This window comes from Mesoplodon mirus (assembly GCF_964341445.2).
Source record: "Mesoplodon mirus genome assembly, chromosome: 1".
NCBI classification, from domain to species: domain Eukaryota; kingdom Metazoa; phylum Chordata; class Mammalia; order Artiodactyla; family Ziphiidae; genus Mesoplodon; species Mesoplodon mirus.
Genome location: NC_138976.1, coordinates 5,428,940 through 5,456,788, shown reverse-complemented (window position 1 = coordinate 5,456,788; position 27,849 = coordinate 5,428,940). Strand labels below are relative to the sequence as shown.

Below are 27,849 nucleotides of genomic sequence, written 5' to 3'. Positions count from 1 at the left end.
AGCGCCCTGCTGCTCTCTTTTCTCTGAAAAGGGAATGCCTTTTCTCAGCTGGCAAAGCACAGTAACCTGGGAATGAACAGGCCAGCCAGGATGGGCATGCGCTGGCAACATGAGGGCCTTCCCCGCTTCTTGTGCCCATGGCAGGCATCACTAATCGAGCCAGATGAGACCTCATAGTCCTTCTATGCAGTGCTCCAGGAGAGCTGTCTCATGAGATGGGACTAGTTTGTCATCCCTCAGAGCCCCTTGCCTTGGCATGACTTCCAGCTCCATTTGGGCGAGTCCTCATCTGTAAAATGGGCACAGCAGCCACTGCTGTCCACCCTGGATGGGAGGAGGAGTAGTGAGCATGTGGGTGCTGGGCCAAGACAGGGACCAGTGGAAAGCAGGGCAGGTGTGACTGCTCCCCCTGGATGCCACCCCTGCTCTGCTTGTCCGCCTTGCGTCCCCTCTCCTGCTGTTCACCTCAGTCCCTGCTGGGTGCTGCTGGGGGCCTCTGGGAAGTACTGGTCTTGCTTAACCCCTTCTCGGCCAGGCTCCTCCCTTAGTCCCTGGCAGTGGCTCTGAGAAGACTCCAGATGCTGTGGGGCTGGAGAAGGGGGTTTGCAGAATCCCCTTCATTAGAAACCAGAGGGCAGAGACGGGGGTTCTGTTCTATGAGACCAGGAAGCCTCTGGAAACCCATAGACCCCCTAAACGGGAGCCTCATGTCAAGGCCAGAATCCTGGATCTGTGTCACTGTCCCTGAAGTTAAGAGGACACAGAGGCTTCAATTAAAAAGATAAAGAGGACACAGAGGAAGAGGAAAAGGAAAAGTGTGACAGCAAATGCTAGCTGTATCATCAGCTGGTTTGGTTACAGGTTTTGGAATACAAAATAATAATGACGACAGTAATAATAATTGTGTGCAAGAGACTGTGCAGGGCACTTGGACTGCATGGCCTCATTGAATCCTGATGAAAACCTTTTGAGGGCAGAGCCATTTATACCCATTTTGCAGGTGAGGACGTTGAGGCACAGGGGTGCCCAGGTTCGCACGGTCAGTAAGTGGTGGATGTGAACCTGGGGTGGACGCTTCATCCCTGGGCTATGCTGCCTCCACCTTGCAAGTGTTCCCACCCCTTTTCTGCCTGGGACGTGCTCTGTGACCCCCACGGCCAGAAGCCTGCCTGCTGTCTCTGGAGCGCCTGGGCTCAGGCAGTGGTGACCAGGTGCTTGTCTTGCCCCTCAGGGATCTGCCTATGCGGCCACCACACCGAAGGCCCGTCCTGTGAGCACTGCTTGCCAGGTTTCTACGGCAACCCCTTCACAGGCCAAGCCGATGACTGCCAGCCCTGTCCGTGCCCTGGACAGTCGGCCTGCATGACCATCCCAGACAGCAGAGAGGTGGTGTGTACCCACTGCCCCCCCGGCCAGAGAGGTGAGTGGCTCATGCCCTGGGGCCCTGCCTCTGCCCGGCTTCCAGGAGTGAGTCCTGGGTCTGGAGTGTGACAGATGACGGGGGGCCCAGCTTAGGGGTGACAGGCCTGACCTCTGGGGACACTGAGTCTCATAGCCCCATCGCCAGGGCCCCAGGCTGAATGGGTTCCTGTCAGAACTTGGGCCACTGAACATACCACGTGGGATTTTGGAAATCCTCATGTCCGGTCCTGGCCCCGCAGAGCCTGGTTTAGTAGCTTAAGACAGAGCTCAGGAATCCATATTCCTATCAAGTTTCCTGGCTGATTCTAGTTAAGGTGGAAAACCTCTGATTGAACTTTCAGCTTTAAAAAAATGTCGTCGTGGGAATTCCCTGACAATCCAGTGGTTAGGACGCGGCGCTTTCACTGCCGTGGGCCTGGGTTCGATCCCTCGTCGGGGAACTAAGATCCCACAAGCCACATGGTACATCAAATAAATAAATAAATAAAAACTTAAACTGTCACCAGATAATGTGTGAAGCAGAAGTGTCCCCATCCCCAGCTCTCTCCCTGTTTCTCACTCCTGCTCCAGGACTCAGAGTCATCCTAGGCATCTGATTTAAAAAAAAAAAAAAACAGCTTTATTGAGATATTATTCACATACCCTATGATTCACCCATTTAAAGTGTACAGTTCAATGGTTTTTCAGTATATGCCTTTATTGATTTTTTTTAATTTTGGAAAAATACGCATAACATAAAATTTGCCATTTTAACCTTTTTTTTTTTTCGTGGTACGCGGGCCGCTCACTGTTGTGGCCTCTCCCGTTGCGGAGCACAGGCTCCGGACGCGCAGGCTCAGCGGCCATGGCTCACGGGCCTAGCGGCTCCGCGGCATGTGGGATCTTCCCGGACCAGGGCACGAACCCGTGTCCTCTGCATCGGCAGGTGGACTCTCAACCACTGTGCCACCAGGGAAGCCCATTTTTAACCATTTTTAAGTGTACAGTTCACTGGCCTTAAGTACATTTAAAATGTTGTGCAGCCATCACCACCATCCATCCACGGAATTTTTTTTAATCATCCTGAATAGAAACTTCACACCCATTAAATTATTGTTTAATAGTTCTCTCTCCTCACAGCCCTGCCATCCACCATTCTAGTTTCTGTCTCTGAATTTGACTATTCCGGGTACCTCATGTAAGTGGACTCAGACGGTGTTTGTCCTTTTGTGTCTAGCTTCTTTGTTTCTTCCTTCCTTCCTTCCTTCCTTTCTTGCTGCGTTCGGTCTTCGTTGCTGCGCGCGGGCTTTCTCTAGCTGCGGCGAGCGGGGGCTACCCTTCTTTGCGGTGTGCGGGCTTCTCATTGCCGTGGCTTCTCTTGTTGCAGAGCACGGGCTCTAGGTGCGCAGACCTCAGTAGTTGTGGCACGCGGGCTCAGTAGTTGTGGCTCGCAGACTCTAGAGCGCAGGCTCAGTAGTTGTGGCGCACGGGCTTAGCTGCTCTGCGACATGTGGGATCTTCCCGGACCAGGGCTCGAACCTGTGTCCCCTGCATTGGCAGGCGGATTCTTAACCACTGCACCTCCAGGGAAGCCCTGTGTTTGGCTTGTTTCACTTGGCATAATGTTCCAAGGTTCCCAGACATCTGGTTCTACATCTAGTACCTGTGGCTGCATCAGGACAGCCCATTACCTTGGTCCTGTCAGATGCCTGCCTTGTTGGGACCACTCTGAAAGCAGCTCCCTGATGGCTAGCAGGGTGGGGAGATGCCCCAGAGCAGGGGTCCCAAGAACTGAGGGAGTGAGGTCCCACCACAGGACCCTGCCCCCTGCCATCATGATGCCCCTCTGTTTCCATAAACTTCCCCACATTTTCTGGCTCCCTACCTGTGGCTTCCTCTGGCCTGCAACACGAGGGGACCCCACTCAGTGAGAGGGTGGACACTTAGAGAAGTTACCCAAGGGAGGATTTGGGGGGAGCAAGGCACCGCTGTCCACAGGGGGAACCCTGAGAAGACTCCCTGGGGTCGACGTGAGGCCCTGGGGCTTTGTACCAGTTCCTGTCTTTATCACACCAGCATCCTTCAGGTCCCGCCAAAGCCCTCACCCAGACAGTCTGAGCCCAGACTGACCAGGGTCAAGGCCTGATCCCCGCCTGCCTCACTTGTCTACCATCCTGAACCCTTGCAGCTGCCTCCTACCTGGGAGCTGTCCTCACCTGGTCCCAAGTGGATGGCAGGTTAACTCTGGGGACCACATTCTTCACCACCAGCTTCAATCTCCCCCTTGCCCGTCTTACTTTTTTTTTTGGCCGCGCTGAGCCGCTTGTGGGATCTTAGTTCCCTGACCAGGGATTGAACCCAGGCCCTCTGCAGTGAAAGCATGGAGTCCTAATCATTGAATTCCCCCCTCTTACTTCATTTCTATTTCAGAGTCTCAAAGACAGACACTAGCCTCTACCTTGAACTCCATTCAGATTTTTCTTTTTCTTCCTTTTCTCTCTTTTTTTTTCATCTCTTCCTTAGTATTCCTCCTCTCCATGTTCAAGGTTGCCTGCCTTTAGTCGCATTAACTTGATTTCAACTGGACCAATGAACTTTGAGGATGCAGGGAGCCCACAACTATCTTTCACCATGACAGTAGCTATTTTTTAAATTATAAAGTTAGTAATACTCATTGTAACAATGTAAACTGTTTGTAAAAGTGTAAAGAGGAACATGAACGTACATACAAGCAAGAAGACAACTTAAGATGCCCATCATCCTGCCACCCCCAGAGCCCCCCCAGTCTGTTTCATGCAGATATACACAGAGAGGTAGGTGTATTTACCAAGAATGAACTGACACTGCATGAAGCACATGGTACAAGTGTGTTATTTTATGGCCCGTCTGTGTTCAGAGTGAATCTCCCAGGCCATGACCCTCCAAAAGCCTCCTCACACCCCTTCTTTTCTGAGACTCACAGTAACCCTGGGGCTGGCAGATGAAGCAGCAGCCCCAGATCAAACCCAGGAAGCAAGGTGGGAGTATGAAATAAACAGTCCAAATGGAGTTCAGAAACCATGAGAAGCAGAAAAGGCAAAGGGGTTGGAAACCACAAACGAAAAAGCAACCACAGCTGAGGGAGGGAGATGGGGGAGAGGATGAGGAACAGGAGAGTGAAGAGGAGGGTGACAGTGATGTTGAAGATGGAGACAAGGAAGATGATGAGGAAGGTGATGATCAAGATGATGGCAATAATGATGAAGATGATGGATGACAGTGATGACAGAGATGATCAAGATGAAGGTGACGTCGACAAAGGCGATGATGACGGTAATGATGAAGATGGTGGTCAAGGCGCTGACGAAGAGAATGGTGGTGATGAGGAGAATGTGGGTGATGACATGATGACGAGGAGTTTGATGATGGTGAATGGGTGATGACGGCCACTACTGCTGAGCACCAGCCATGTGCCAGGATCTGTGCTAAGTGCTTTGCACGAGTGATCTCACCAAACCTTCTCAACAGTCCTTTGAGGTAGCTGCCATTATTGTCCGCACTCTGCAGACAAGGAGCCCAAGTTCAGAGAGGCACAGTGACTTGCTTAAAACCACACAGCCTGCTAATGGCCCAGATGGGCCCTGGCCCCAGGTCAGACTGACCCCAGAGCCCCTGCTCCGCTCCACAGGAGACTTGAGGGAGCTCACTTGGGTTCATGCCCGGCCTCACCCCTCATGGACCCAGCGGGCTGGGTTCCTCAGTCACACAAGGTTTCTCCTTTCCCAGGGTGGCGCTGTGAGATCTGCGATGATGGCTTTTTTGGGGACCCGCTGGGGCTCTCTGGGGCCCCCCAGCCCTGCCAGCTGTGTCAGTGCAGTGGGAACGTGGACCCCAATGCAGTGGGCAACTGTGACCCCCTCTCTGGCCGCTGCCTGCGATGCCTACACAACACGACAGGTGCCCACTGTGAGAGCTGTGAGGAAGGCTTCTACGGCAGCGCCCTGTCCCCTCGGCCCGCAGACAAATGCGTGCGTGAGTACCCCCCTCCCAGACCCACAGGGTGGGGCGTGGTGGGCCCCTTCTCCACCAGATCCAGCTGGCTGCTCTGCAAGGCTGTGCAACGTTAGGCAGATTACTCACTTTCCCTGTCGCCTTGTCAAGAAAGTGTAAGGGTTTGCTCTTCTCTGAGGTCTTTCAGCCTTGGGATCTGATCAGCTCTGACCCTGTGATTTTTTTTTTTCCTGCCCAGATAATTTAGCACTTATCTCACGCTCCACAGTTGGCATGCAAGACTGTCCCAGATGGCCTGCGGCACTCATCATGTTTGTCCTGCCCCTGGGCTTCCTGTCAGGCCATGCCTCCCCACCAAGATGCTCAGCCCTCTGTGTTTGAGCTCGTGGGAGGCTTCCAGAAGTGCTGCAGGGAGAAGCTCAGCATTTGCCCCAAATTCACTTGCTCCTGAGCCCTTGCTGCATGCAGCACCTGTCGCCTCTTGTTTTATGGGGCCCAGGAGAGCAGAGACAAGTGGCCCAAAACAGTGGGAACAGAGGTCTGCCCCTAACCCCCAACCAAGTTTCTGGCCTTCTCTCCAGCCTGTGGGGACTCAGGGCAGGCTCAGAAGGGCCATCTGCCACCACGACTATTCTGGGCTGTCTCTCCAAGGACATAGAAAATGGGCTGAGACTTGAGCCCAGCCCTAGAACCTTTTTGCAGAGACTGCTTAGGAGTCTGAGCTGAATGTGAGTCATCTCTGTGGGCTCCCCATCTTCTCTGCCTCTCCTGGGTCCCCAAAGGTTGAACAGATGATCGGCATGGTTCCCCAACACCCTTTCCTGCTCCCACCCCCAGCCTGCAGCTGCGACCAGGCGGGCTCAGTCAGTGAGCAGGGACCCTGTGATCCAGTGACTGGCCAGTGCTCCTGCCTGCCTCATGTGACGGGACGAGACTGTGGCCACTGCAGCCCTGGCTTCTATGACCTCCAGCCTGGCAGGGGCTGCCAGAGGTGAGTGGGGCGAGGCTGTGGGTGCCCTTCCCCTGGGTGTTTCTCCAGGATGGAAGAAGTCTCCAGGGAGCCTCCAGAGAGGGGCCTGGCTTGGCATGTGTCGTCCCAGGCCCACTGCCAGGTACACTGTGCCCTGCACTGAAGGGGGACAAAGGGACAGTCCCTTGGGGGTCAGATTCATGGCCCTGCCAGCCCAGGATGCGGGCCAAGAGCAGCCCTAAGGGATGTCCAGGTGGGAAGGGGCTGGTTTGGTCTCTGATTCCCTTCTCGGTAACTCTGTCACTCTGTGACCTTTTGGGTCACAGCAGCAGCTTAGATACCGTCTTTAGGGAGCAGTAGAGAACTCCAGGGAAATGCCCAGTGAAGCAAACAGGTTTCTTCCTGACCAGACTTCTCAGGCCTTTAATATGCTAATTGCATGGTGACTTTCCAACTGAAGGGTATAGTCCAAATGTATATATGTCCCCATACCTTTTTTTGGGGGGGGGGTGGGGAGCATTTTATGAGACTGTGCTTTCCAGGGCACAGCTTGAGGGAAGCTGTTTGACATGTGCAGACACAGAGGTGGGGCTTTGTCAACAGAGGGCTTGATCACCAGCCCTAGCCGGCAGAGGTGAGACTGGGAATGGCCCAGAGCTGGACTCAGACCTGGGTCCCTTTCCTTATCGTAGCTGCAAGTGCCACCCGCTGGGCTCCCAGGAGGACCAGTGCCACCCCAAGACCGGGCAGTGCCCCTGCCGTCCAGGCGTCGAGGGCCAGGCCTGCGACAGATGCCAGCTGGGTTTCTTCGGCTTCTCCATCAAGGGCTGCCGGGGTAAGGAAGCCGGGTCCTTCCCAGGCTGCCTAGAGAGTGAGGCTTCTAGGAGAGAGGACCAATGGGGAAGACGGCCATGCAGCAGGAGAGAGATCAGATATGGGGCAGGTTTTCTTAGAGCAGCCGTGGGAACATGGAGGGAGTGAGCAGAGCGGAAGACAGCATAGGAGGCCAAGAATCTAGTCCTAGGCTCCACTGCTGAATTCCTGTGTGCCTGGGGCCATCAGGCCGCCTCTCTAGGCCTCATTTGTATGGTTAGACTGCGTGGCAGTCCTAAACCTGACTGGTCCTCAGATCCCAGGGGCACTGAAACAACTCAGGCTCTCAGCCATCACCCCCAGCCTTCTGAATCAGTCTCCCAGGAAGGACCCAGGAATGTACTTGAGCTGCCCACGGGGTCTGGAGCAGCCAGGTGCAAGGGTGCAGGGGACCTGGGGGTTCCAGTGTAGGGTGGCCATCAGGGCACCCAGCGCCGTCTGCCCCGCCCCCCAGCCTGCAGGTGCTCCCCGCTGGGCGCCGCCTCGGCCCAATGTCATGAGAACAGCACGTGTGTGTGCAGGCCCGGCTTTGTGGGCTACAAGTGTGACCTCTGCCAGGACAACTTCTTCCTCACGGCCGGTGGCACACACTGCCAGGAGTGCCCGTCCTGCTACGCCCTGGTGAAGAAGGAGGTGAGCCCTCCCCATCCAGGCCCTGCCCAGGGCCGCTCCACCTTCTGTTCATGTCACGCCCCCAGTGAGCACCAGCTCTGTGCTGGGCACTGGGAAATGCCCACTTACCCACAGCTCTCAGGCCTTCTGGGACCACCGGCCACCTCCTTCTTGTGCCCATGCAGCCATCTGGCCCAGCCCCACCTCTGCCCTCCCCTGGCTCCTGAGCGGACAGGAGAAAGGTGGCTCCTGCTATAGTCCTTCCCCACCACCCAGGCCACCCACTCACACTTTCTCAAGTTCAATGGGGACGAGACCACAGAAGGCCCTTTGGGGGAGGGTCAGGAGGAGGGCAATGCCCATTATGGGACACAAGTAGTATCTCAGGCAGGGAGGTGGTGTTGTGCAGGGGTCAGGAGCATGACCTCTGGGGTTCCCCTACCCACCCCCCAACCCTGTTAGTTGTCACATGCCCAGGCAGGTGACAGCCTTGGTAAGTTTCAGTGTGTGTCTCCTACTCCAAAATGAAATCGTTCAGACCTGCAGCCCCTTAACCTGAAACCAGTGATGGTTCTGTAGAAAGATAGGATGGTGTGTGCTGAATATCAGGTACCACTCCCAGCCGTGCCTGGGCCAGCCCCCTAATCAAACCCAGCGATACATCTGCAGGAAAACAGGGGAATAGTCACACCAAGGGGGTAAATAAAGATCGTAAGTAGCCTTGTTCAGAGCAGTTTTGTTTCTAAATGAGTGCAGGGTTTTTTCAACCTGATTTTGCCACCCAATAAGAAATGGAAAGCTTTGCAGGTTTTCAGAGCATTTTGGACTTTGGAATCGAGGAGTGGGCTCGGGACCTGTATCCGCTGCCCCTTAGGGTGGTTACAAGGTGAATGTGAGCTGGTGTGTGGCCAGCGGTCACTCCTACCTGGCTCCTAGCAAGTGCTCCATAAATGCGTGTATTGTTCATATGATTGAAAGAATGGGGCTAGGAGACGTTGCAAAGCACACTCACTCAGCCTGCAGGGATCACATGCCTGCTCTGTGCCAAGTCCTGGGAACATAGCAAAACAGACAGTAATCCTCCTGGGGCTTCCCTCCCTCGGGAGGGCAGAGGTGTGGTTGGCTGAATGCCAGCAGGTGCTGTGGGTATGAGAAGGGAAGGGACAGCTCTGAGGACAGGGTGGGCACGGTTGGTTCTTAGAGGTCCGGTGTGTGCTTAGCTTTGAGGCCCAGGGTAGGACTGGAGAAGGCAATGCTCGGGGCGGGCAGGCCAGGCAGAGGTTTCCAAGCAGGACTTTAGGCCACCCGCCTCACACACCGTTCCTTCCCTGACCCCTCCAGGCTGCCAAGCTGAAGGCCAGACTGACCCTGATGGAAGGGTGGCTGCAGGGGTCAAACTGTGGCAGGCCCTGGGGACCAGTGGACATTCTACAGGGAGAGGCCCCATGGGGGGACGTCTACCAGGGCCACCCCCTGCTGCAAGGTACAGTGGGAGAGCAGAGTGGGAGACTGGGAGGCAAGGGGAGGGGGCTGGCTGGTCAGATGCCCCCTTTGGAGCCCTTCAGGCTGACCTCAGTCGGGTTCACCCCTAGGAGAACTCACTTGCTGGGAGAGCCTGTCTGACCTCCCTAACTAAGTGAGTTCCTCCTGCTATGCAGTCCTGTCATCCCACCGACCTCTCTTTCAATATCCCTCACCCAGTTGTATTTTGTAGCCTTATTAATATCAACCTCTGACTATAGCCTCGGTCCCCATGCCCCCTGCGCCACCTAGACTGTACCCATGAGCTCAGTGAGGACAGGGGTTGGGTTTATTCGTTGAGTCAGTCACTCAACAAATAATCATTGGGGCGCTGTCCCAGGTGCTGAACAGGTAAAGTTCCTGCCGTCTTTGACTGTTGGCCGTTTTGCTCACTGCTGTATCCCCAGCATAGAAAATAAATGGGTAAATAAGAAAAAAGATGGTCATTCAGTCCACGTGGAATTTGTCCCTGGGACACTGAAATTTAGGAGCATCAAACGTGAATTGCTTATTCTGTTAAATTTCGTGTTCACAAGCACCTGCACTCCTGTAGCAGCCATAGGTGAGCTGAGCACCTGTTTGCAAGACTAACAAAATAGGGAGCTATCAGATGCTGTGCGTTGAAACTCCCACACTGAGCCACGCTACGAGTTACAGAGCTGACTCAAGGCGGGTTTCACCGCTGTCTCAGGTTCAGGAATTGTTCGCTGTGGATCTAGAAGGCCTGGATTCCTTCCAGTCCTTCCTCTGTGGCTGACTTCCTATGTGGGGGACCTTGGGTCATGATTTGCCATCTCTGGGCCTCAGCCTTCGCATCTGTAAAATGGGGAGGCCTTTCCTTTGGAACCAGTGCTCAGGCCTGGTGATGGAGTCAAGCTGTGCCCAGGGGGAGTGGAGGGCACAGATGGGGCCCCTTGAAGTTGCTTGATTGTGAAATCTCGACTGCTCTGTGACTCCTGGACTCTGGGCTTTCTGCAGGGGCCCAGGAAGACTTCCTGGAGCAGGTGACAGGCCTTGAGGGTGCTGTGAAGGCTGCCCGGGAGCAGCTGCAGGCACTGAGCAGGAATGCCCACTGTGCCCAGGCCAGAGCTGAGAAGACCTGCGTCCAGCTGGCAGACCTAGAGGCGGTGCTGGAGTCCTCAGAAGAGGAGATTCTGCATGCAGCCACCATCCTTGCATCTCTGGTACCCCAGGGGACCCCTCCCCAACTCCTCCCCTCTACTGAGCCTGGGGCATGCCCCCGCCCCCTGCTTTGGGAGGCTCAGTTTTCTCACCTGCAAAATAGCGGTCACCCAGTGCCTCCTCTGGCGATGCAGTGAGATAATATTTGCAAAGAACGAGCCGTATTCCAAGTAGACAGTGAATGCCCAGCAAGTGGTAGGCGTCGTTATTGTTATTTCCAAGCTCTAGGGCTCTGCCCACTGGATGCTGACTTTGTAGCTGGCTCTGAGTGTTTATGAAATAAGTGGCATCACCCAGGTCTGCCCGACAGTTTAGCCAGATGTGGGCCCTGCCCTTCAGGGATGGACCATCAGTTTCCTCCTATTTCTCTCTCTTCTCTAAAGGCGATTCCTCAGGAAGGGCTCGGCCAGCCCACCAACTGGAGCCATCTGGCCATAGAGGCCCGTGCCCTCGCCAGGAGGTGAGCCCCCATGCCCTGGGAGCATGGTGAGGTCCTGGCCACACAACCATGAAGGGAGCCCAGCCATTCTGCTGGGGGCTTCCAGGGTCAGGGCCAGCCCCATAGGTATCCCCACCCCGGGAGTTGGAATCACTTGAGTACAGAGCTGAAGTGTCATCGCCATGGGAAGGAGAGGTGTGCAAGGATGGCATGAGATGCAGGGGTCGGGGTGGGGGGCTCTGCCGACATTGGTCGACTGAAGGCACCTGAGAGCCTTCACTGGCTTTTTTTTTTATAACAGCTTTACTGAGATATAATTCACATGCCATGCAAGTCAACCAGTTAAAGTACAATTCAGTGGTTTTCAGTATACTCACAGAATTGCACAGAATATGCACAGAATTGTGCAACCATCTCCGCAATCAGTTTTAGAACATTTTCCTTACCCCAGAAACAAGTACCCATTAGGCATCGCTCCCCATTCCTCCTTACCCTCCTCAGCCCCTGGTAACCACTAATCTACTTTCCGTCTCTATAGATTTGCCAATCTGGACATTTCATATAAATGGAATCATACACATGGCCTTTTTTTTTTTTTTTTTTGTGGTACACGGGCCTCTCACTGTTGTGGCCTCTCCCGTTGCGGAGCACAGGCTCCAGACGCGCAGGCTCAGCGGCCATGGGTCGCAGGCCCAGCTGCTCTGCGGTATGTGGGATCTTCCCGGACCGGGGCACGAACCCGCGTCCCCTGCATCGGCAGGCGGACTCTCAACCACTGCACCACCAGGGAAGCCCACACATGGTCTTTTGTATCTGGCTTCTTTCATACAGCATAATATTTTCAAGGTTCATGCATATTGTACCATATATCAGTACTTCATTCTTTTTTACAACCAAATAATATTCCATTGTACGAATATGCCACATTTTGTTTATCCAGTCATCCGTTGATGGACATTTGGGTTGTTTCATCCACTGCTTTTAAGAAGCAGCTTAAGATCCTAAAGACACAAGCTCTGAAGCAATTTGTCCCTTTAGCTGTACTTTAGGGACTGTAGACCCATTTTACAGATGAGAAAAGAGACTCAGAGAAGTAAAGTGACTTGCTTAAGGACACGGGGTTAGAAGTGATAGAGCCAGATTCAAACCCAGGCTGTCTTTTCTATGCTCTCTTTATTAGGGTAACCATATAATTTATTGTCCAAGCTGAGATTTTATGTGTGATCAAAGGCCCTATTATTTATTATGCCAGGACAACAGGCGTAAACCCTATATAACAGGAACAGGGGCACGGGTCCCCTTCCCATCAGTCTTCACTGTGCGTCAGGCAGAGGGAGGACAGGGGCCTGGCACCCGTGGCTGTACACCCTTTGGGACGGCAAGAGGCCCGTGCGGTGGCGGGGGGTGGGGGTTGGGCCAGGGCCCCCTCTGTCAGCCCCTGGTGATGGGCGGGTATTGTCATACAGTCACAGGGACACCACCACCAGGACTGAGGCCACTGCTCGGAAGGCCCTGCTCACCTCCAACAGCAGTTATGCGCTTCTCTGGAGTCTGGTGGAGGGGAGAACAGCCCTGGAGGCCCAGCAGGAGCTAGAGGACAGGTGAGGAGACCTCCCAGGTGTGGGTAGGGGCTTGGGTTGGCTTCCTGAAGCTGGCAGGGCCTGGTCAGAGGCCGATGGTTCCAGAACCGGCTTCCTTCCCTTGAGTCCTGATGTTCTTTAGGGCGGGGTGCGATGCCTAGGGTCTTAGGCCTGCTTGGTGGTGCGTTAGAGGAACCCACTCATGCCGGGGTGCAGCTTAGCCTCCGGAGAGAAGGAATGAGAACCTAAACAAGGAGGGCCCAGATCAGCTCATCCTCGGCCCCCTGAAGCTCCCCTGCCCCTCCCCAGACCCCTCGGGAGCTCCTCTCAGGCACCAGCTTTCTTCTTGGCCTCTGCTTCTCTGCTGTGGGTGGCCCCCTTGTATCCAGCTCATTCAGAGGGTCAACGGAGACCCACCAACGTCTCACTCAGCCCAAGTGGATTTCCTAGATGAGAGAATCTGATTGGCCCAGCTTGGGTCAGGTGGCCAGTCCTGAGCCAATCGGTATGGCTGGGTGGATCACATGACCCACTCCCAGGGGCAGGGGCAGCTGGCTCTCTGTAAAGGGATGAGGGATGGGAGGCACCCTGGCCGGAGGGGTTGGGGGCGTGGGGGGTGGTCCAGCAGTACCCATGGTAGGGGGAGCTGGGTGGGGCAGGGTGTGGACAGCTGGACGGGAAAGCTGTCCTAGTTGATGGATTACAGCATTTCAGGGAAAAAGGGCCCCAGAACAGTCATGCAGCCCAGAGGTCTCCATTTACCTGGAGAGCAACATGCCCAAGGTCACTCAAGGGCATCAGGGCCTGGGCCGCTATCCCCCCAACAACAACAGGCATTTTCCTCTTCATGATTCATCCAGAGGAGCCAAACATTTGCAAAACATGTGATTCTCAAGTGGAAACCAAGCGGGAGCTCCTTCAGAAAAGCGTGATTGAATTAAGTGAATGAAGAAACAAGAATGCAGTCCCTCGGCTGCCTTTCCCATTCATTAGACAGCTGCCGAGCAGCAGCCAGTTTCCGAGGCCAGCTGCTGGGTACCAACTCCGCAGACGGCGGTTCTGCCCGGGAAGTTACCAGAGCCCCTTCAACCGGGAGCTCCACTGGGGGGGTCGGGACAGCAACGGGGAGGGATGGCCTGCATCCTGCTCCTGGGCCATCCTGTCTCTGTCTCCTCCCAGGTACCAGGAGGTACACGCGGCCCAGAGGGCGCTGGGCACGGCCGTGGCGGAGGTGCTGCCTGAAGCTGAGAGGGTGCTGGCCGCCGTGCAGCAAGTCAGCGCAGATGCAGCCCAGCGCCTGGCCTCACCGGTTGCCCCTGCAGCACCGGTCAGCTCAGCTGTCCTTGGAGCTCTGCATGCGGTGGTTGTGAGGGAGAATGTGGCAGCTGGGAAACCAGTGTGGCCCAGGCAGAGGCAGAGGACGTGGCTTATTTCTAACTCTCAGGCAGTGGATTAAAAGATCTCAGCCAATCTTTGTTGTTGATTATAATGATGATATCAAGGCCGAGGCCTCTTCTTCATCATAGTGGCATTGGCAATGACACCAGACGGACATGGGACCAAATCCCAGCTCCGCCACTCTAGCTCTGTGACCTTGGCAAAGGACTTCCCATCCCTGTGCCTCGGTTACTTTGTCCGTCTGTCGGCTAGAGCTCACCCATTTGGTTATTTCAGGGCTGCATCCATGAGGGGCTGGAGGGGATTCGTGAGCAATGCCCTCATCCTCTATGTGGCTGTCACCCTACACTCCTCACCTCTGGATAAATCAGCTCATCAAGTCTTCTCAGTAATCCTGAAATTCCAAAACTTGGGAGCTAAACTTAAAAAAAAAAGACTAAACTTACAGAAATGCATCTGGGGCCCAGCCTGCCCAGGACTGACTGCTCCCAGGCTGTTTACTCAGGGTGTTTGATCCTCCCACTGTGTGTGAAGAAGGAAAATGTAGGTAGTGACATGTTTGGCCCTGAGCGCTGCCCCAGATACTGCTGAGGGCGTTAGGTAATAAGCAGTCCCCACAGGAAATTCTGAATTCAGAAGTACGTCCGGCCCCAAGGTTTCAGCTAAGGGATTGTGAGCCTGGGGAAGGAAACGCAGGTCAGGGAGGTTAGCTGGGCTGCCTGAGTCTGCGCTTCTAGAAATTGCTGGGGCTGGAATCAAACCTCAAGTGACAGCTTCCCCAGTCTGGCTTCTCTCGCCCTGGCCCCTCTGCTTCTTAGGGTCCACGTGCAGCCCTGCCCCCCACGGTCCCTGCCCCTGGGCTTCTCCCACCCAGTAGAGGACCTGCCCCTCGGACCTTCCCATCAGGCCTTGTCTGAGCCCTCCATCTCCCGGCAGCCTCAGAAGTCCCAGGCCAGGACCCTGGACCTGAAGGTGCAGGCCCTGGAGAAGACGGTTGCATCGAGAGAACGCGTGGTCACTGAGGCTGCCCGGACCCTCCAGGCCACCGCCCAGGCCGTGCTGCACAAGACAGAGCCCCTTATGCAGGTGGGTTCTTGTCCTTTGAGGTAGCACCTGGAGAAGGTTGGGGCTGCCCCAGGCATGATCTGGGCTCAGGGGTTGCAGGGGGAGGGCAGGGCAAAGACCAGAAGTAGTTCTTCCCCCCGCCGCAGTGCCTTCCCCCAAATTCCAGAGAACCTCAGTTAGCTTGTGCCAAGGCAGGAGGTCCTGATTTCCCGAGAAGGAGTAAAGGTGTGAGAGGAGGCAGGATGGACAGACAGACAGAGCCACGCCCACCACCCTTACTCAGTGTTAATTACAGCTGGGATGGGTCTCATTCACTTATTCTTGCATTCATTAGTTCACTTGCCAGATATTTTAGGGAGCACATACGTTGCTCTAGTGCTAAACCCCACTGCAAGACTAAAGAATCAGGGAATTTAAGAATTATGGGGTGAATGGGGCCCCAGCCAGTGGTTTCCAACCTATTAAAATATAAGCACCCCTTCAAGTGGTTTTTTTTTAACTTTTCATCTTTCATCTAGACTTAGAAAAAGGTTGCAAAGAAAGCACAAAGAAGTCCCATATACCCTCACACAGATTCTCCTTCTGTTAATGTTTTACCCAGCCACCTTACAAGGATCAAAATAAGGAAATCAACATGATATCATACACTGAGCTAATCTACAGACCTTATTCAAATCCCAGCAGTGGCTTATCCCGTAGCCATCTTTTTTTGGGGGGGGGCGCTGAAGATCTTAGTTCCCTGACCAAGGATCAAACCCATGCCCCGTACAGTGGAAGTGCAGAGTCTTAACCGCTGGACCACCAGGGAAGTCCCAGGTATCCATCTTTATTTTCCTTTTAAAGACAAGAAACAAGGCAGAAAGCTGTTGCCTGCATCCGAACAGCTGGGCCTGGTGCCTGTCACATACTGGGAGAGCTGTGCTGTGTCAGGGCCCCTTGAGGTGGTACCCATTGATTTAGTCCATCACCCTGGTCTGGGGCACAGATGAGGCCACAGCAGAGTCAGGACCAGACCCCAGTGCGCAGTGCCCCAACACAGCGCCTCCCACCTTCCTCTCCCATCCTGCTAGGCATTTGGAGTAAGACTTAAGACACAAGGGCTCCCAGGGCAGCACCTGGTGGCTCTTCAAACCCACATGATTGCGACTTCCCTGGCGGTCCAGTAGTTAAGACTTCTCCTTCCAATGCAGGGCATGCAGGTTCCATCCCTGATCGAGGAGGTAAGATCCCACATGCCTCGCAGCCAAAAGAACCAAAGCATAATACAGAAGCAGTATTGTAACAAATTCAATAAAGACTTTACCAAAATTTTTTTAAACCCCGCATGATTGATTGATTGATGGCTTGAAATTCACATCACATAAAATTACCCATTTGAAAGTGTACAACACAGTGGCATTTAGCACATTCCCAATGTTGTGCAAGTACCACTTCTGTCTAGTTCCGAAACATTCATCACCACAAAGGGTGACTGCTTATACCCATTAAGCAGGCGCTCTTCATTCCTCCCTCCCCCCAGCCCCTGGCGACTGCCCATCTGCTTTCTGTCTCTATGGATTTACCTATTTCAGACATTTCATATAAATGGAATTGTGCCATATGTGACCTTTTGTGTCTGGCTGCTTTCACTTACCATAATATTTTCCAGGCTCATCCACATCGTAGTATATATCAGCACTTCGTTCCCTTTCATGGCTGAATAATATTCCATGATGTGGATACACCGCATTTTGTGTATCTATTCATCCATCAACCCGAATTCTTTAAGTATCCAGCCTTTTTTAGTGGCAATGGGGAAGAAACTAATTTTCTATGAGTAAAAGTTGTATAATAAACAGATTCACTACTTCACATCCTCTGGCTGAGATGCAGCAGCATTCTGACAAGAAATTTTCAGTTGTCCATCTTTCTTTTAGTTCTTAGGTTCCACTTTTCCTCTGAGCTTTTGTGAGACAGGTAACTTCTTGGGAGAGATATTCAAAGTTTAATATTGGTATAATAAAACAAATCAGATGTTCCTGGTAAACAGCATAATTCAGTGTCAGAGTTTTGGTGGTGTTTTGGGACCTTGTACGTGTGGGTTTGGTGCCCACCTGACCCCTCTCTGCCCAGCACACCTCCAGCACTATCTGACCAGCCTCTCTCTTCTCTCTCCAGCTGCACCGGGAAGCCAGATCTGCCCTGACCCGGGCTTCCTCATCTGTCCAGGCTGCCATGGTGACTGTCACAGGAGCCAGGACTCTGCTGGCTGACCTAGAAGGTATGTGTGCCCTGCTTAGCCCCAGGCTCACGGATGCACAGATGCCCATGACAGATACCAGGACTCATGCCTCAGCCAGGGCAGGCTTGGCTGCAGGGGACAGAAGTCCAGTCATGTGGGCTTAAGTCAAGGAGACCATTCCCTCTGCCTCTAAGGACCTCCCTGTCCTGTGGCTGCTTGTCCCTCCCCATCTCACACACCACTCACCAGGTTCTTGCCTACGTGGCCATCCATCATCAGACCACACGCAGAGCCCCTCAGGACCAGATGGGAAGAGAATCTGATGCCATCAGCTGTCCATCCCTGATCTAGGCCACTCTGGCTGGGGGTCTGGTTACCTGGTACAAATATGGCTGCCCTGGTCCAATGTCCAGTGGGGCTATGGGAAGGGATGCAGTGTTTCTCTTTAGAATGTGCGTTGATGGGTTGATGCCAGTCCAGGTCTCTTTTGAGCTGAAGGAAAATGAGGGCAAGTGCCCCCATTTTACAGTTGGGTAGACCAAGAAAGGAAATTTTACTGAATGAAATGTGGAACAGCCCCTAGCCTGTAGTTGCTCTGCCAGGAGAGGATTTGTGTTCAAATAAGTTTAGGAAATGTCACGTGCTATAGATCCCCCTGAGATCTTGCAGTGCACACCTGAGAATATTAAAGGCTCTGAGAAGTCCTTCAATAAAGAAACCAGGTTCACTTTATGTAAACTTAATTTCCCCTAGCATTTATCAACACCCTGTAGAATTAGGGCTCCCCAGTGTGCACTTTTTTTCTCTTTTTGGCTGTGTTGGGTCTTTGTTGCTGCGCACAGGCTTTCTCTAGTCGTGGCGAGTGGGGGCTGCTCTTTGTTGCAGTGTGCGGCTTCTCACTGCAGTGGCTTCTCTTGTTTCAGAGCACGGGCTCTAGGCGCGAGGGCTTCGGTAGTTGTGGCATGCGGGCTCAGTAGTTGTGGCTCACGGGCTCTAGAGCGCAGGTTCAGTAGTTGTGGCGCACGGGCTTAGTTGCTCTGCGGCATGTGGGATCTTCCTGGACCAGGGCTCGAACCTGTGTCTCCTGCACTGGCAGGCGGATTCTTAACCACTGTGCCACCAGGGAAGTCCCCCCAGAGTGCACTTTAAGAAATGCCAATTTTGCGTACAGGAAGCAAAGTAGATCTAACTTTTGGATTATCTTCGTAGAATGATTATGTAGTATTATGTCCCTGGATATTAGAAGGCTTGATTATTTTTTTTTTAAATATTTATTTATTTATTTATTGGTTGATTGATTGGCTGCATCGGGTCTTGGTTGCAGCACACGGGATCTTTCGTTGCGATGCATGGGCTTAGTTGCCCCACGGCATGTGGGATCTTAGTTCCCCACCCAGGGATCGAACCCACGTCCCCTACACTGGAAGGTGGATTCTTAACCACAGGATCACCAGGGAAGTCCCCTTGATTCTTTTTAAATTTTGACTTTGTCTACTATAATCAGTACTCCTTAGGATAAATTTCCCTTAGAATTTTATCTGAAAGGAAATGAAAAAGTCTCTCTTTCTATATAGAAGGAAACTACTTATTAGATAATAAAAACCTATGTGAATTGTAGAATTTCTCTTTTTGTCTTGGCTGCTAGGAGGCTAAAAGGTAAATAGTGCATTTGGTACCTACACTGTCATTATCCTAATTTTCTGGCACTTCTCACTCTTCATCACCCCCCCAGTTACATATGGCCTTTGGTTTATCATTTTAATGGTCCAGTTTTTGGTCTGTTCATCACGATAAGCTGCCTCAAAGCCTATTTAGAAATGCGTGGTATGTAAAAACAAAGAACTTAAGGGATCTTGCTGTGTTCTGTGCTATAGCTCCCATCTCCACCACTGGCCCAGGCATTGACCACCATGTAATTCTGTGACTTTAGTAAGTATCATAATATAACATGAATCTTTACACTCACAGGGCAGTATGTCTTACTCATTTGTTTTCCCTGGGTGAGCCTGAGAAGTTTACCCACAGATCTCATGCATCTCATACCTCTGCTCACGTTGTCCAAGGGTCTGGGGTTGGTCAGACATCTGACAGTGACCACCCGACGGGCTCTCCAGGCATGAGCCCAGCCCTCCTGACACAACCTCGGCCGGGTTTACAGGAATGAAGCCAAGGTTTCCTCGGCCCAAGGACCAGGCCGCACTGAGGAGGAAGGCAGCCATCGTCCAGGACAGACTCCTTGCAGAGTCCAAAAAGAAGACCAAGCAGGTGGAGAGGATGCTGGGAAATGCGGCCTCTATCTCCTCCAGTGCCAAGAAGAAGGGCAGGGAAGCTGAGCTGTTGGCCAAGGACAGTGCCAAGGTCAGGGCCACAGATGTGACTCCAGGGGCATCCCTGCCTTCTGGGCCTGTGGGAGGACTGTCATAGGAGAGGTGCCCTTCTGTAGGGTAAATGCCCCTTCTGTATGCAATGCTGAATACTCTGCACTTGCTAAGAGGTCCCAGGCTCTGAGCTCCGGAGCTTCACGCGGGTGACCCTGTGGATTCCGCATGAAATAGATGCCACTGCTGTCCCCATGGGACAGGTGAGGACCCTGACGCCCAGCCTAGTTCAGCGACTTACCATAACCAGGGCTCACACCTCGGTCTGTTTGGGTCTACTCCCTAAACTTCTAGACTTTTCTTGTTTAATTAGGGCCAAATTTGAATCGATGTGCATCTTCCCAGCTCCGTCACTCAGGGCCCAAGTAAACTGCCTCTACAGCTCCCTAGAGACAGTGCTGAGTTGAAGGGGTCCCCAGGCTTGGTTTCTGGTCCTGCTGTTTTGATTTTGGCCAGCTTCTCCTCTCTGCACCTCTGTTTCCCCATCTGTAAATTACTGGAATTTCTCCTCTCGGGGGAGATGTGTAGTGTCCAGCAATCTGCACTTTGCCGGCATCTGGTACACAGCTGTTGAATGAATGAATGAACGATCTGGTGTGTGAATCTATGACCGCTTGGCGGGGCGGTCACCCTTTACCTCTAAAAGGAGTTTCTCCGCTCACACTCCCCTCCCTGCTGCTGCTGCCCATCCCGTAGCTCGCCAAGGCCTTGCTGACGGAGGGGAAGCAAGAGTACCGCCGGGCTGGTCGGCTCTCCAGCCAGACGCAGTCGATGCTCCAACAGGCCTCCCAGCAGGTGCTGGCCTCAGAAGCACGCAGACAGCAGCTAGAAGCAGCTGATCGGGTACGTGTGCTGAGACCCCAGCGCTCCTTCTCCTGTGGTCCCAGGAGCCAGCCAAGAGCTGCTCAAGCTTTTCTTCTCACCCCCTCCCCAAAAAGGTGGGTGCCGGGCTGAGCGAGATGGAGCAGGAGATCCGGGAATCACGCATCTCTCTGGAGAAGGACATCAAAGCCTTGTCGGAGCTGCTTGCCAGGCTGGGTAAGGAGACCCCAAGGCCGGGCCCTGGCCCCCTGGGTCCCTGGTGCATCTCCGGGATCTTCCTGGGAGGCCCCGTCCTTGGGAAGCCTACCTCCTAGCCCTCATGTCCGTGGCTCCCCCCATCCCAAGCCTTGTGGTCAATGACAAGCATTGGTAACCGTGCCAGGCCCCCCGGGGCGAGGCAGGGATGGTGTCCAGAAGCATGCTCACTTCGTCCTCCAGGGGCTGCTAGGCAGGAGGAGAGGAGAGACACAGAACACTCACCACCCACAGAACACCTGTAGGTACCAGGTGACTAGGTCCGCCCTCCGTGGTGGAGGGTTTCAGAGAAGGAGAACGTCACAGAAGCAAGTCTGGCATCGAGGATCAGGTGCTGGTCTGGAATCAGAGAGACTGGCAGTCAAGTCTGGCACTTCCCCTTCCTTGGCTGTGAGACCTTGGGAAAATCACTCCACCTCTCTGAGCCTCAGTTCCCCCACCTGGGAAATGGGAGTAACAGTGGGGTAGTTTAGAGAGTGCTTTCCACACTGTGCAGTGTGTGATGAGATAGTAAATCGTGAAAGGGACAGCCCCCAAGATGTGGAGCCCTCAGAGCAGGGACGAGGGGACAGTGTCAGAGCAGTTAGGCTGAAATGAACAACAAGCAGTTTTAAAAGTTGGGGTAGGGCTTCCCTGGTGGCGCAGTGGTTGAGAGTCCGCCTGCCGACGCAGGGGACACGGGTTCGTGCCCCAGTCCGGGAGGATCCCACATGCCGCGGAGCAGCTGGGCCCGTGAGCCATGGCCGCTGAGCCTGCGCGTCCGGAGCCTGTGCTCCGCAACGGGAGAGGCCACAACAGTGAGAGGCCCGCATACCGCAAAAAAAAAAAAAAAAAAAAAAAAAGTTGGGGTAAAATACACAAAACATAAAATTTGCCATTTTAACCATCTTTCAGCGTACAGTTCAACGGCATTAGGCACAGCATTCACCTTACTGTGCAGCCATCGCCACCATCCATCTCCAGAACTTTTTCATCAGCCCAACATGAAACCCGTCCCCATTATACACAGACTCCCCATTCCCCCTCCCCCAGCCCCTGGCAACCCCTGCTCTACTTTCTGTCTCTGTGAATTTGGTACTGTAGGCACCTCACCTAAGTGGAGTCATATAGTGTGTCCTTTTGTGACTGGCTTATTTCGCTTAGTGTAGCATCCTCAAGGCTCATCCACGTGACAGCATGCATTTTGGTTACCGTGATCGATAAGACAAGGAAGGGCTTCCCTGGTGGCGCAGTGGTTGAGAATCCGCCTGCCGATGCAGGGGACACAGGTTTGTGCCCCGGTCCGGGAAGATCCCACATGCTGTGGAGCGGCTGGGCTCATGAGCCATGGCCGCTGAGCCTGCGCATCCGGAGCCTGTGCTCCGCAACGGGAGAGGCCACAACAGTCAGAGGCCCGCGTACCGCAAAAAAATAAATAAATAAATAAAATAAAGATAAGACAAGGAAGAATCACCAGGTTCTGGATTTTAGCTGGATGCCAGGCCTCCACTAAGCTATTCACACATGTGATCGTATCTCATTTTAACTTTCGAGGCAAGGATCCTTATGCTCTTGCTATTTTGCAGATGAGGAAACTAAGGCACAGAGAATTTAAATGATGTGCCCAGGGTCCCACAGCCAGTCAGTGGGGAGGCTGTGGATCACGCTCAGGTCTGACTGATTCAGAGTGCCCGCTCGTAGCCACAGGTCTATACCCGTAAGAACTCAGCTCACTGGACACGATGCCCAGCATGAAACAAATGCTCTATGTGGGTAAACCACTCTGGCCATTGTTGTTGTCATTTATTCTTTCACATCGGCACTATGCTTGACTCAGGGGTGCAGGAGTGACCACACACACCTAGACCCTGTCCCCACCCCAGGAGACCCAGCTGGGCAGTTAGAGTGGAGGCTGTAACCTCCTCAAAGGCCAGGCTGTTTGGACTTTCCCATGGATGGTGGGACCTCTCCGAGTCTTGGCTGGGAGCACGGCCTGCCCGGCAGCAGGGCTCAGCTTCTCTCTGCTTCTCCCTGCCCCGGGCTCAGCTCTTGGCAGCCGCCTGTCCTCCAAACCAGCCTTCATTGCCCCGGAAACTCAGGGCCATGGGGAGCCCTGGGGCCCAGGGGGGTCCTGTGGGATTCAAAGGCATTGAGGATTTGTTTCTGTGACTCCAGCACTCTTCCACCTGGCTCAGCTGTCTTTCCATTGAATGCCACCTTAATGACAAGGTGACAAAGGCCAGGTGGGGGAGACAGCCCGTGGATTCCATGCCACCATCACCAAGTTCATATGCGGGCACCCGGCCCCACCCCCTCGTTTTGCACTTGGAGAGGCTCCTCCGGGAAGTCCTGATGTGTGCTGGGCCAGGACTAGACCCCTGCTGCCTGCTTCCCAGGCCTGCAGCCCCTCCTGCCCCGTCTGCCTCACCCACCCTCATTCTGATGCCAGAAACCTTTCCTTTCACCCTGATGTCCCCGCATCCTGGCCCACAAGTGCCATCGGTAAGTGTGGGCTCTCAGCGAACTGAAACAGTGTGTGGGAGCAGCAGGCGTTACGGGGCCTCCCCCACACACGCTGCTTTACAGATGAGGAAACTGGGGCTCAGGACTCACCCGAGGCCTTCATTGTTTAACAGGAATAGGAATACCAACAACAAAAATTAACAGGTGCCCAGTGCCACCCAGGGGGAGAGTTCCAGGGTCTGCACATAAGCCCAGTGGGGCGCCCAGGCCAGGCCCTCACCTGCCTCACCACGCTGCCCTCTCGGTCCCTTGCCTTCCTGGTAGATCGTGGGCACTCGGAAACCTGGAGGGTTTGGGCTGGGGAGGGCTTCTGGGGGTGGGGCCTGAACAGGCTTCTGGGGCCTGCAGGGGATCCAGCCCACCCTGAGGCTGTCTGTGCCCCTCCACAGGGTCACTGGACACCCTCGGAGCCCCCGCCCGGGCCCTGAATGAGACCCAGAGGGCACTGGAGCGCCTGAGGCTGCAACTGGGCCCACCAGGGGTGCTGCAAGGGAAACTGAGGCTCTTGGAGCAGGAGTCTGAACAGCAGCAGCTGCAGATCCAGAGCTTCGAAAGCAACCTTGCTGAGATCCGTGCTGACAAGCAGAATCTGGAGGCCATTTTGCAGAGCCTGCCCGAGAGCTGTGCCAGCTGGCAGTGAGGGCTGCCCGGACCCACGGTGCCCCCAGCCCAGGGCATGCACGCCCGCCACAGGTGTGCCATGCAGGCACACTGCCCAGACCCTGCTGCCGCGTACCCCCCCGAGTCTGTGCCCACACCCCCTCCACACCGGCAGGAGTGAGTGTGCATTCAGAGCTCACCCAGGCGGCTACGGTGTGCACACCCCCATCAGCGTGCACTCCCACCCCATACGCACATACGCACAGGTACATGCGGACATGTGCCCGTGTGTGCAGTGCACACGTGTGCAAGTCCATCCATGTGTGGTGCGCCCCCTCCGGATGCTGGGGGTGTTTATGTTATGTTATGTTATGTTATGTTATGTTATGTTATGTTAAATGCCCTGTGGCACTGACATACTCAGGCAGGGTTGGTATCTGGGAGGCTGGGACCGGGCAGGGTCGGGGGGGCATCCACAGAGATCCAGGGCGGGTTCAGCAAGAACCAGAGCCCCCAGTCCCAGCCCTGCCCTCTGTCCTGCAGCCCCCTGACCAATGTGTCACCCGCCACGAACACCCAGCAGCTCCGCATCGCTGAGGGACCAGGCAGGTCAAAAGACACAAGATTCTGGGGGGTTCTCAGCAAAGGAACCTGAGTCCTAGGGCTCCTGGGGTCGTGGTGCAGCCTGCTAGCCCGGCCGGGCCGTGGCCCGCCCATGCAGGGGTTTCTTTGGCTTTGTGGAATACTTCCTTCTCAAGATCCTGGGACTGGGTCAAACTCACTGAAGGAATCACCTGCCCTAGGCCCAGTGCCCCTTTTGGGCCATGGCCTTGTGACCTGAGGGGGCCTGGGTCAGGGTGCTCAGACACGTCGCTTGGATCTTCCCTTTGTGACCCTGCCAACCCTGGCTGGCCTTTGACCGATTGACACTTCCCAAACTGGCCCTGCAGCTCTGTGGCCCCATCTGCCACATGGGAGGCCCTGCTGGGCGTGGAGGCCTGGCTGCCTTTCTAGCCTGTCACGCAAGGGTCTCCCACTGTGGCTAGGCCCTGCCCAGGGTTCCCGGCATCTCCTCCTGGCACTCCTCCCCTTTCCCGGGCCCTCTTCCAGCAGACCGCGGGGCCTTGGCACTGGGAGGGTGGGTGCCTCGGGGGGCCCAGCCCCTTCCCAGCGTTCTTCCTGCCCCCCAGCAGGGGAGACAGGCAGCAGCCCAGACCATTTCTGTTTTACCAACTCTGTTTAACGTGGCAATAAAGGACCCCTTTACTAGCTGGTGGTGTGCCTTTGGTCCTCCGGTGCAGACTCACCACCTGGCTATGGGTGCACATGCCACACACACACACACACACCCTGTGAGTCAGTGGCAGAAGGTTCAGTGATCCCTCTTGGCCCACATGAGGTAGAAGGAAGGTGACAAAGCTGAGCCCATCGGCTTTGCCAGTGTCTTCCCACTGGGGGGGACTCTGCTGGGGTCCTGCAACTCCAGCCATCTGCCCTCTCCTCTCTGCTCCGGGAGACTTATTAGGCAAAGTCTAGGGCCTGGGGGAGTTTGAGGGGTGGGGTACGGAGAGGTCCTCAGCTGACCTCTGGCTCAGGCTGGAGACACCGAGGCAGGAAAGGAACTCAAAACCAGTGTCCAGCAGCGCAGAAAGGCTCAGGGTGGGACACCAGTGAGGAGAGGAGGAGGAGGGCTTTGGGCCAGGCCTCAAAGGGTGGGGAGACAGCGGGGAACATTCCAGGCAAGAGGGTGGGCAACAGCGCAGCGTTTGCAGGGTAGGGGCCCGGCCCGCACGGGTCACTCCAGGAACTCAGGTTGCAGGCGGGATTATGGCGCATGCTCAGTCAGGGCTCTTGACCACGAGGCCTGCCCCCCTCCCGGGTTGGTTTAAGCAGAAAAGGGGAGTTTGCTGGGAGGACTTGGGCGAGTCTCCTGGAATCCTGGGGTAGGAAGGGCTGCCAAGGCTCAGAGATGGTCAGGGGCCGGGGGCTTGCCTCTCCCTTCCCTCCCACCCCTCCCCTTCGTCTCTGCCTCTGCTCTCTCCGCGTTTACTCTGTTTTCTTCTCTCCGCAGAGCAGCTTTCTTTGCTTTTCTTGTGCTTGATGGAAGAGGATGTCCCCACTGCCCCCACCTGGACCCACCATGGCCCCCATGTTTACTTGTCATCAGGTCAAAAGCTTGGCAGAGATAAGCTGGAAAACTGACCTGATTCCAGCTTCCCAGGAGGGACCAACCCAGCTTAGGCCGGGTCCCCCCCTACTCCTGTTCAGAAAATCAAGGGTCTCTGGGTCCAAGGCCATATAATGAAAGGTGGGCTGTGCCTTCCCCACCCCCGCACACTCAGTGGGGGAGGGCATTCAGAGAAGAGGTGCACTCCTCCATGGAGAAACTGAAAACCGAGGCCGGGGGTAGGGGGGTGACGTGATGCACATCAATGACCCAGGGAGGGAGCTGGTAGGTTTGGGAGGGAGGACAGGGGGTGGGGAGCCCAAAACAGGAAGTGGCTGCTCTACCGTGAGTTTAAAGATTAATGTCTGGTGTAAGTGGTGTCAAGGAGATGGGGGTGCTTTGCAGACCTCCGGGGTGGGGTCTGATGCCCCCAAACCCTCTTCCCTGCTACCCAGCTTCTCTGCTGACAGAGGCACACAGCTGTTCTGATGCCTGCTCTTGGCCTTAAACCTTTCTCTGCTCAAGCCGTGGGGGGCTCAGCAAGGCCCAGTCTCAGCATCCCCAACGGGTGGAGAACAGGCTTCCTCTCTGTTCCGCGGTGACGTACCTCAGACCTGACATCTCGTGACTCATGCAGTCCAGTCATGCTTCGGGTGTAGAGAGCCACTCTCTGGCCCCAGAGGTGGGGCTGTGGCTGGGTGGAATGTGGCAGCTGCTGAACATCTGGCTAGCAATGCAGCCCAGCAGCTGAGCAGTGGAAGATGAGGTGGCCTCTGCCCTGCAGAACCAGTGACTGGGGCCAACCAGCCCAGGGCAACAGGCTCTCTGAGCCTGAACCAGGAAGTGCATTATGAGGGTCCCATTCTATGTCAGCTGTCTTCTCTGACCTCCAGACGGGACATCTCCCAGCAACCAAGGGTTATAACTCCTATCTGCTTAAACCACCCTGATGGTAATAAAATTTATAACAGCCCCTGCTGGGTGAAAAGCATTGTTTCCTCCATTCTACAGACCAGGAGACTGAGGCTCAGACAGGTCAAGTGCCTTGCCCAAGGTCACACAGCTTGGTCAAATCCAAAACCTAGGTAGGGATGAATGGGCCTATGGAGAGTAACTGGCTGTGCTGGGGAGGTGGGGCCTGCCCCTCTAAACTGCTGCCTTGGCATTAACCCACCTTGGGCCGTCCCATTCTGTGTAGCCTTCTCCCTTGGGACAGCCTGGCCACTTCCCTCCCCAGCGGCAGCTATAGAAAAAAAGAGAACCAGCTGGTCCCAGGATCCCAATCCTAGGGGTCAGGATGGAGGCAAGTCTGTGGGCAGGGGACTTCCTGGATCCAATCCCCAGGGACCCACTCAGTGTACCTGTGGGTGGGTTGGTGGGGGGGATGAGTAGGTACACATTACTGGTGACCAGGTGTGCTGTTTGCCCAGAAGGGTCCCCATCTGTGCCTGTGACCCCAGCATAATTGTTAGGAGTGCCACCTCTCATTCTCAGAAATGTCCTGATTTGGACAAGTCCCCAGTTCCCGAGCCCCACTATTCCAGGAGTTAGAGGCTTGGTTTATCATCCTGGTGGACCTATACTCCAGGCTTCAACTTTCTGACTTTTCTGTAAAATGGAAATGCCGAGTCCTATTTCATAGAGGTTTGAGAATTAAATGATGTAACACATATATCCTGGGTTGACCTGGCAAAGTGCCTGGTGCCCAGTGAGTGCTCAAGAAAAAAGGGCTTATTAACAAAACACTAATTCGTTCTAATTGATTTCAAGTGTCACTGATACCCTAGAGGCACTTTGTCATTATGCATTTTCTCAAGAAACTAAAAGTTTGTTCATCTTTCAAGAGTTCAGAGTAAAGTTTGAGAACCTAGGC

The 27,849-nt window shown here is 54.5% G+C and overlaps 1 protein-coding gene across 1 annotated transcript in view; it reads left to right on the top strand.

Moving 5' to 3' along the window:
• LAMC3 (laminin subunit gamma 3) overlaps positions 1-24,926 on the top strand; it is a gene marked incomplete at its 5' end in the record, with an annotated part of 70,534 nt that extends 45,608 nt beyond the window's left edge. The window contains 16 exons of the mRNA XM_082627809.1: positions 1,232-1,420; positions 5,167-5,412; positions 6,229-6,382; positions 7,054-7,196; positions 7,689-7,867; positions 9,188-9,329; positions 10,346-10,551; positions 10,933-11,009; positions 12,455-12,589; positions 13,748-13,895; positions 14,903-15,052; positions 17,189-17,291; positions 19,411-19,610; positions 20,327-20,473; positions 20,569-20,668; positions 23,599-24,926. Coding sequence (XP_082483935.1) covers positions 1,232-1,420; positions 5,167-5,412; positions 6,229-6,382; positions 7,054-7,196; positions 7,689-7,867; positions 9,188-9,329; positions 10,346-10,551; positions 10,933-11,009; positions 12,455-12,589; positions 13,748-13,895; positions 14,903-15,052; positions 17,189-17,291; positions 19,411-19,610; positions 20,327-20,473; positions 20,569-20,668; positions 23,599-23,849 — 2,570 coding nt within the window. The 3' untranslated portion in view covers positions 23,850-24,926. The remainder of the gene's footprint in view (positions 1-1,231; positions 1,421-5,166; positions 5,413-6,228; positions 6,383-7,053; positions 7,197-7,688; positions 7,868-9,187; positions 9,330-10,345; positions 10,552-10,932; positions 11,010-12,454; positions 12,590-13,747; positions 13,896-14,902; positions 15,053-17,188; positions 17,292-19,410; positions 19,611-20,326; positions 20,474-20,568; positions 20,669-23,598) is intronic.
• Between the last annotated feature and the right edge of the window lie 2,923 nt (positions 24,927-27,849).